General features: G+C 42.1%; 1 protein-coding gene across 1 annotated transcript; it reads left to right on the forward strand.

The window, feature by feature from the left end:
* Positions 1-2,790: 2,790 nt before the first annotated feature.
* On the forward strand, positions 2,791-4,196 carry LOC134741110 (uncharacterized). The gene is made up of 3 exons (XM_063673880.1): positions 2,791-2,899; positions 3,124-3,212; positions 3,989-4,196. Exons 1-3 carry the CDS (start codon positions 2,818-2,820, stop codon positions 4,193-4,195), a joined length of 378 nt encoding a protein of 125 aa, XP_063529950.1. The 5' UTR covers positions 2,791-2,817; the 3' UTR covers position 4,196.
* The last annotated feature ends 5,396 nt before the right edge of the window (positions 4,197-9,592 follow it).

Genomic DNA, 9,592 nt, shown 5'->3' on the forward strand with positions numbered 1-9,592 from the left:
TTGGGAATTTGAATATAGATTCCTTTTATATTGATATATTGTCCGGTGGCGTGGTTGGTGAACAGTTTGATGCCGACACCTTCGATCTTCTTGTTTTCGTCGTTCCATCCTGGGGTGACTTCCGTTTCGGTCCATCTTAGTCCCCTCTGTATGTACATGGCCGTGGCTAAGTGTCGTTTTAGTGTGTGGGTGAGTTTATCGTACCCTTTTATGTCGTATTTGTGTTTGTCAAAGTCGATCTTGCACTCGTTTAGAATGACTATAGCCGGTCTGTATTTCTCGACTAGTGCTTTTATTTCTGAGAATTTGTTTCTTATTCCTTGGGAGTTCAAGTGTAATATTTTTAAATTCTGTATTTTCTTTTTTTCGTTATTGAATGTTAAGATGCGAATGTCTTATTTATTGTGTCGATCAGCCTCGTCAGTGTCTGTTGCATCTGTATCTGCATCTGATAGAGGCCCTCGAGTGTGAGACCGCCTATTGTCAGCGGGACTTGTTCTGTGGATGGTTGTTGTTGTGGTATGTCGTTTTGTGGCAGAGTGGGGAATAGCCTCATGTTTGTGATGTCTGCGTATCTGACACCCTGTCTTACCACTGAGCGTTTGATTCTCTCCTCCCTCTTTGTTTGCTTAATTTTTGCTTGTTCCATTTGCCTCTCAATCATGTTTTTGAACACTGGGCATTTGACGTTGTTCGCACCGTGATCTTCTAATTTGCAATTTTTACAGACTTTCGTCGTTGTGCCCTCGGGCGTAGTGATGGTTATCTGCGGTTCTTCTTGTTTGCCGTAACACGATTGCTTGGAGTGGTCGAATGCATAACATTTTTTGCACTGAACAATGTGCCTCGGGTTTTCTTTGAATGGCTCGACCTTGATGGAGGGAGCACAGAAGAATTTCCTATCGGAGGTTTTGAAGCTCTCCAGAATGTCTCTTGATTTGTATTTGCCATCAAAGATGAGTAGGTGTGTTTTCCCTGCTCTCCCTAGTGGCTTGATTGCTGTTGGTTTGATGCCGATGCAGTCTACTATTTCGTTAGCGATGGTGTCGACGTCTTCTCCGTAGGTTTCATTTTTAAGCACGATCCTGGTCGCCGGCTGTCTGTCGGCCTTCGGTTTCGGTGCTATTACCCTGGCTATCCCGCAAGCGTCGAGTGCAGAGAGTATATTCTCACGGGCCGTTCCGCTCTCCGGGTTGATTTTTATTTGACGACCCATAACATTGAGCGTTGAGCTGTTTTTTGCTATTGTGTCTCGGATTTTCTTTAGTGTGTCTTGATTTTTAATTGCGTTCTCATCCCTGATTATTATATTAGGGATGTGGGTATTCCTCTGTGTCGGTGTCGTACAATTGTTTACGCTCGTACGTTTTCTTTTGGCTCGTCTGTTTTCTGTTGGTAGTACCTCGTATTGATTTGTCACTGGTATTCTAAATTGTGACATACTGTTCTGATTAACTTGCGAGATGAGATTGCTGTCGCTTGCCATTTTTTGTACTTTGGACCCGTCCGCAATAGGCGCAGGTCGAGTGGGTTTTGGGGTTATCCACGCATCTGGAATACTCTGTGCTACTGTGCCTGCGCACCTGGTACTTATTTGTGCGGGTTGGCTTTGGGCATTTTCACTATTCTTGCTTAGCGCGGGTGCGTACACGTACCCGCTATCCCGCTGTCGTACTGCACCGGTGAGCGGAGCTTGCTGGACGGTCGGGGGCGCGCACGCGCCACCGTGTATCTGCGGCCTTGCTTGTTGGGTCTGTACTAGCGCTTGCTGGCTTTTAGTCCCGTAAGCGCTTGGTGCTTGGAGCGTTCTAGAGGCTTCGATGTTCTGCATCGCTCTGCTTCCGCGATTCTTCTTTCTGCTTACTTTCTTGATAGCCAAAGGTGATTTCGCGCCTTCTGGAACGAATTCAATGAGTGCGCACTGGTTTTTCCCGCACTTGCAGATGAACCACTCCTCGGATGAGAAATTCTCGATGGGTATGGTGGTCAGTTCCTTCATGGTTTTACAGTTGAGGCATGGGCGGATGTTCTTTACGCCGGTGTTTAGTCCTGTCGTATAAATAGTCACTGCAGATTCGATTTTCAGAGTGCCGTTGTCGTATTTTGGCTCTGCTTTGAGTGAAGCCTTGATGAGGAAGAAGTTGGTACACAACTTGCACTGGATCTTCCTAGTGTTCATTTGATTTGTACCCCATAGGGGAGTGTCCATCTGGAAGCTACTTTCACATTCCCAGCACTGCACTATATTTTTATTAAAGTCTGTCAAATCTACTTTCACTAGTTTCACTTTGTCCGTATCTGTTTTGTTGCATGATTCCGAACTAATTGGGACCATGTCCATATCACTATTATTGTCCGAACGTACACTATTGCTTTTCGTTAACATATTGACGTTTTCACTAATGTAATTCACTGTTTGTAGCATTTCCCGGGGGTTACGAGAGCCCCCGAGATCCTCGCGATTCGTGATTTACAATAAAAAGTTCACTTCATATCTCACTTTATAAATTACCGTGGCGCAATTGTATTTAAAAAGGCTGCGGTAGTAGGCCCGGAACCAGTCTTGTAAGACACCGGTAGCCCGCGTTCAGGCCGTAAGCAATGGGTCTTAATAAACTGGTTTAGCGCTGCGCACTGCGTGGACGCGTGTTATCTCGACGGAGGTTGTGAATGTGACCGAATCATCTCTAGATTTGTGTTAAGTGTAGCGCCGGAGCAATTTGATTACTCACAACTGTACAGGATGTGCACAATAAACTTACTGGCTGACTGGCGCGTATCATTCGTGCCATTCCCGCCACCGCCGCCGCCGCCGCCATGGCGCCGCTCGCTCGCTCGCTGCTCGCGCTCGCCGCGCTGCTCGCCGCCGCCGACGCCGTATGCATTTCAAACGTTCATGGTGAGTCTTGTGACCTACACCCGTAAAACTGATATAATTATACGTTAACGTCTTCGTAATTTACTTTCTATACATCTCGCTCGCACTAATACGCGAGTATGAGCGAGATGCATAGAAAGTAAGTTACGTTAAGCCTTGATATTATTTGTTTTCTGAATTCTGATACCTAGATTTTTTAATAATATTGCCAGATTTTAGTAATTAATTGATATTTTTGTTCACAGGAAACGACACAGACCATGTAGAACTTTTAGGGCCTATTGAGGTTTCTAGTTTAGATGCAGAAAAGGGGAAAGTCATTAACATTGACGACGTAAGTTTTATCCATACTATTTATAATAATAATATATCATAAATGCGAAAGTAACTGTCATTCTGTTACCTCTTCACGCTTAAACCGCTTAACCAATTTCAATAAATAATTAGGCATGGAGATAGTTTGAGGCCCGAGGAAAGAAGACGAAGTGGCGGCCAGTCATATCATCATCATCATTTAGCCTTCAGTCGCCCACTCCGCACTCCGCATAGGCCTCTCTTCGTGTACGCCACTTATCCCGGTCCTGGGCTAGTCTCATCCAAAAGTGCCCCGCGATTTTTCGAACGTCATCCACCCAACGAGCCAACGGACGCCAGGCGCTTCTTTCATCCGAAAGCGGCCACCAATCCGTCAACATTTTGGTCCACCTGCCATCACTCTGCCTGGCAACATGTCCTGCCCAACTCCATTTATTTCGGTACGGTGGAACTCGACGCGAAGCGTGACGAATTACAATTTTGTCGGAGGGGTGCTGACCTGCGGTGAGTGTGGCCGTACATTCACTGCAAAAATAGGCTACGTCAGCCACCTGAGAGCTCACGACCTTCGCTCTCACTAGCCAGTACAAACCCAATCGCCGTGGCCGAAACCGGCCAGGACAGGATGGATGGATTATTTCGGTAATGACGTCTCCCACATCTCGCATCTTGGTGCGGCGTCGGATCTCGACATTCCTCACTCGTTCTTGAAGTTTGATACCGAGCATGGGGGTCAGTAGTTTAATTATAATAATGTTAATTAATAATAATGTTTTTTTTTTGTTACATACGCAGTTCTGCGGATTCGGGAAACCAGTAGGCGTGACAATAAACGCCTGCAACAGCTACACCAGCCGAACCTTCTCAGACGGAGGACCGCCACGTCTCAGCTCGAACATGACCCGCGCGGACGTGCGTTGCGAGCCCCGCGCTTGTCCTTCCGGAATTCACGTACAAATCATACAGTACTGTGATTCAGGAAAATATGTAACTAGACCATAAATATACGGAAGTTGGAATACTGATTAAAAGATATTATTTCATTGGAGAGAAGTAAGAGAATACATTTGTTTAAAGTCACAATATACTAGATAAATAATTAATATACCTTTTTTAATTGTAATGTAACTTTACTACGTTGTAATGCCTTAGTTACAGCAAAACTACCTGCTCAATTTGGGCATGCAATAAATTTAAGCTCCACTAATTGGCAAATACCGACTATTATGTATATATAATCTGATACACGCCCCATGGCACACGTTCATAAAAGTGATGCTAAGTTTGGAAAAAATAGTAAAAAAAATTAGAATTGGCCGAAAGCAGAAAAAAAGTAAGAATGTACGTGAGATTGAAGACCTAGTGGCTGAACCTCTATCATGGGTAAGACTAAAGCTCACAGACTCCGTTGGTTGGGCCATATTATTATTATTTATTATTTATTGCGGGGAGAACACAGAAAACATACATGGGATGAACTAAGAACTTAAAATAACATAAATGTCCTTGAATACAGATGCTTCCATAAACGTATCTCACGGGGAACATATATATGTGTACTTTACCACTTAACTTAACTAACATGCTGTTCGCAACATTACAAGTGTTGAGAGAGACTTAGTATTATAATATATTATGTAAGTATGTACGAGTACTTAGACTTATGTGCTAGGAAGAAAGAAATAAAAGATTCACTTTAAAAAGTTACCTAGATGTTTGTGATTTGTTCCGGTATACATTTTTGACTGCTGTTTTAAACTGGGCGCGGAATTTTGAGAAGAGATCAATCTCGAGAAGAGACTTATTGTAGTGATCGCACATTCTATATATAGGTGCACGTTTTCCGGCGTTAGTCTTTGTCTTTGGAAGACTGAAGAGGTGTGTAGACCGCGCGGCGTTAGTTTAGGAGGAGCACGAAAGTATATTTTAGATATGAGACTTGGACAGTCCAAGTCGCCTGCACATACGTCACGCAGCATGACTGCGTCGGCGATGCTACGTCGGTCTCGTAGTGATAGTGGACTCTTCAGTCGAATATTAAGGCATCGCAAGAACTTTTTTTGTACCATTTCTAGCTTATTGCAGTATACATTATAGAAAGGGTTCCAAGCAACAGAGGCGTACTCAAGATTGGAATGAACTAAAGTTTGAAAAAGACAGGTCAGGCTGAGCTTTTGTTTGAAGGGTTTGGTGACGCGCATAACAAAGCCCAACATTCGGTATGCTTGAGAGAATGGACGAAGATCGGAACGTGAAAAGAGCATACCTGAGACGCCCAGCCCAGCCAGCCAGCCAGCCAGCCAGCCAGTCAGCCAGGAAGACGTCCTATCGGACGCTCCAGGTATGGCTGGTGCAACATTGTGGAGGCGGATCTACGCGAACTTCGAGTCACCAATTGGCGAGAGGTCGCCCAGGACCGAGAAAAGTGGCGCTTTCTTGTATCGGAGGCCAAGTCTCATTTTGGGTCGCTTAGCCAACGGAGTTTACTAACTGTATATGAATTGAAGATCAACTACTCTTTTTCTTTCGCTACGCCACTACAAATCGAGATGGAACAATCGAGAAATAACCAGTTCACCGGAGCGATAACGGAGACAGTAATTGGTCAAACGGCCATCTCGGACAATCTCGCAGGCACAATTAGTCTACGACTGCGGTGCTCAAACTTATAAACTAAAGGAACGGTGAACGACAGTTTCTCACGACATTAGTCTATATTATTGTATTGAAAACTTTACAAACACTTTTAAATACTTTACACGATGCTTTCTATGAAAATAAAATTATTTTTTCTTTACGTAGCTCTCAAGGGCTCTTTCACAAGTTAACATCAATAGGTCTGATTATTAATTATTTTAAACACATAATAATTTTTAAATACTACATTTATAGTGATATCATATAATGACATAAAACATACATAGCATCACTACTATTAGAAGTATTAGAATAAATTATTTTCAGAAAATATTTTTACAGGCACCTGTCGCGATAGCCGAGGATGCTGGTTCGATTACAGCTATGGGGCACTGGAGGCCTTAGTCACTTTTTCTTAGTACATGGCATTTATTTCAATTTATACATAGCATCATTTATAAATACAATAGCCAATCCCTGGGTAAACATTACATTAACACATAATCTTTTCTATGGTGTTAGTATTCTTACTGCACTACTAGTTCATGGCCCCGACGGAAGATCAGCGCTAGCCCAGCCAGGCTAGCACCATGCTGATTCGGGATCATTTCGTGGCTTATATTATTTATGTTGTGTTACCTATGTACGTGTTTTCCTCTTTTTGCCACGAATAAACGCTATCTATCTATCTATTCGTTTTTTTTTTCACAGAAAAGCAACAGGTAAATCGAACCCACGATCTCCTTTTTTTTCTTTTCTTTTTTTTACCCAGGGGAAATCCGTTAGGGATCCCACCCGACCCGGGAGAGGCCGAGTGGGTATGTCCGACTCGCACGGACTAAAACCTCTGGGGTGTTCCGACGTTCGCTTTTGGGCGGGGTTACGGGAACAACTTTGCAGACCTCCGAGACCGCGCCGGCGTTGCCCTTGCGGGCCCATCAATTTGGGGCTGCTCCAGCAGCCTACTCCGCTGAAGGCACCTCGGAACACTTGAGGGCCTTCCAGCTCGGAAACCTCTTCAGGCGAGTGATGGGGCTCCCGACCCATCACTCGCAGGTTCTGTCACTCGCAGATTCTGTCACGCAGTTTCTGTTAGGGCGGCAGCATTCGGGCTGCGAAGGCTCTTCGCCGCCTGCCTGGCCTCCTTCGGCGCTGAGGGAGCGAGTTGGCGTCGTCCTCGCGCATTCGTTCAGCGGCCTCCTTTTGCGTCAGGACGGTGACGCTAACGGTGGCCACTGCCACCCATGCCACTTCACTGCCGATCATACGGCGTATCAGCGCCGGCAGTGAGAGAACCCACGATCTCCTATTTTAAGCCGCACTCAACATAAATAAGTTTTAAAACAAAGTACCACTAATTTAAACATATGTCACATTATCACGTGTAATGTGTATTTTGTAATTCCACCACATAAAGTTTGAGAACCACTGCAGTCTAGATAGTCCAGGAGCCAATTAAAAATATTTCCGTTAAGAAAGAGGGATTGTTTCAATACTCGCGTTTCTAAAACAAACCTATCTCAACTTTAATCCATCAACTTTAGGTTGAAAATGGCTTGTCTTCAAATAGTATTGCAATGTGAATTGAATGCTAGAAGTGAAAATATTGAGTTGAAAATTGGTCCTGTGTCGAGTAGGGATGTAGAAACTTGTGATTGGGTCTGGATGAGAAAGGTTAATTATAACCTATCGATTAGTAACGATAGCTAGTAGTTAAGAACCACACGAACCCGCCGCCAATAAGCCGCTCCCATACATTCGAAATTACGCTCTCATTGTAAAACGACAAGGTTAAATTACATGACAAGTGATTTGAACGGGTCTCTATTGTTTCCCATATAGTTCTAAGTCATAATGTATTGTTTGTCCACATTTTCGTTAGTCATAATTTGGTTTCTCAGAAACGCGTAACTTTTCAGGATTGCCATAAAACAAACCTAACCTAACCTATCTATAGGATAACCTGAGCAAAATCCTGAAAAGTTAACGATTTCATAATTATGACTAATGATAATATGAAAATCATTACATTATGACTTCCAATAATTATGTCAAACAAAGGGATCCCAGTTTGTGTCTGGCACTAGTTTTCGTTGGTAAAAACAGTTATACAAATAAAATAGAGCAAACAAGTAGAAGTTTTGTACCTAGAGGTATGTAAAGCATTTGTTCTTAATGTGAGTGCATACATATTTACATTATCCATAGTGTTAATTTAGTCATCTGCAATAATTTACGGCGTGAATACATGTCATACTGAGCAACTTTTACTATGGGCAAAGATAGATATAACTCCGTAATACATGGATACATTCTAAGGAAAAAACGTGCCTCGAAAATCAAGAAAATTTGATTCTCGTTCAGAGGGCGCTACTAGTTTTGGCTTACTGTCGTATAGATGGCGTTGACGGTTTCGTTTGTTATTTAACAATTTTAACGCATATCAGTGAAAGAACATGGGTCAAAATCATAAAAATAATTAATGCAAATAAAAAAAATCATTATTCTATATTTAAATACATTTTATCGTATATTTATAAATCTACATTTTTAGTTTTAAAGTGTGTCGACAGATGGCAGTGAATTTACTGGGGTTACAAAATTTACTATGACAGTACCGCTCTAGTATAAGTTACTCTATGCTATGGGATTAACCCCGAAATCGCGAAAAAAACAATTGACTCTCTCATACATTTTGGCTAGCTAATGTTGATATTTTGTATTGGAGAGTATATTTTTTTCTCGTCATTTCGGGGTTGGTCCCATAGTAAAAGTTGCTCAGTATGACCTATATAGGTATATTCACACCGTAAATTATTGCAGGTGACTAAATTAACATTGTATAATTACAATTAATAATTAAGATCATTACGTTCAAACAGGAAACTTTTAATAAAGTCCGCTTTTGCGACAAACTTTCAGATTTCAGTGAGTTTTCTTCTATCTTTCATATTTCAGCATTATACAGAAGTAAGCACTTAATCTCCCTAGTGCTGCATTTAATCATCTTGAGATGTATTCAAAAAGTGCCTAGAATCTTCAGTTGGCTTGCCAGAGTATGAGGGCGAATCAACATTTAGACCAACATTTTTCAAGTCTCACGTAATCATGTTTCCAATTTAATATTTCTCTAAATTTAGTTTATCAGGGTACAAATCGCTTGGTTATATTGGTACTTAACAAAATTATATATTGTTTCTATTAGCGAAATTTTCGATTGAAAATATCGTGGAGTAGACAGATCCATACATTTTTATAAAAAAGGTCGATACCGATTAAATGATCGAATTCAAATTTCGAACATGTCTCAAAATTTCTTCAAACCTTCAAGAAAAGAGCGTACTCCCATCTTAAAGGCCGGCAACGCACTTACAACCCCTCTGGTGTTGCGGGTGTCCATGGGCGGCGGTAATCGCTTACCATCAGGTGATCCGTCTGCTCGTTTGCCTCCTATTTCATAAAAAAAAGGAATTTCATTTGACCTCATTTCTAGTATCAATCGAGATGACGTTTTATTGAGTGTGTAATGTGTGAGTGTGATAAAATACCGCAGTGGCGATTGTGACTTGCGGTTCCTGAACATACAAAATTTTGAGAGCTATGTGTGCAAAATAAACAGTTTATGTAACTGTACATAATTAGGCATTAAGCATTCGTGTGATGTTTTTAAGAAACTCGCATTTGCAGAGCTCAACGTTTTATGTAATTTAACGAGCCCGGGGTATTATGAATAGCTCTGATTCCAAGATTCAACGCAAATAC

The sequence above is a fragment of the Cydia strobilella genome, chromosome 4, assembly GCF_947568885.1.
Source record: "Cydia strobilella chromosome 4, ilCydStro3.1, whole genome shotgun sequence".
NCBI lineage: Eukaryota > Metazoa > Arthropoda > Insecta > Lepidoptera > Tortricidae > Cydia > Cydia strobilella.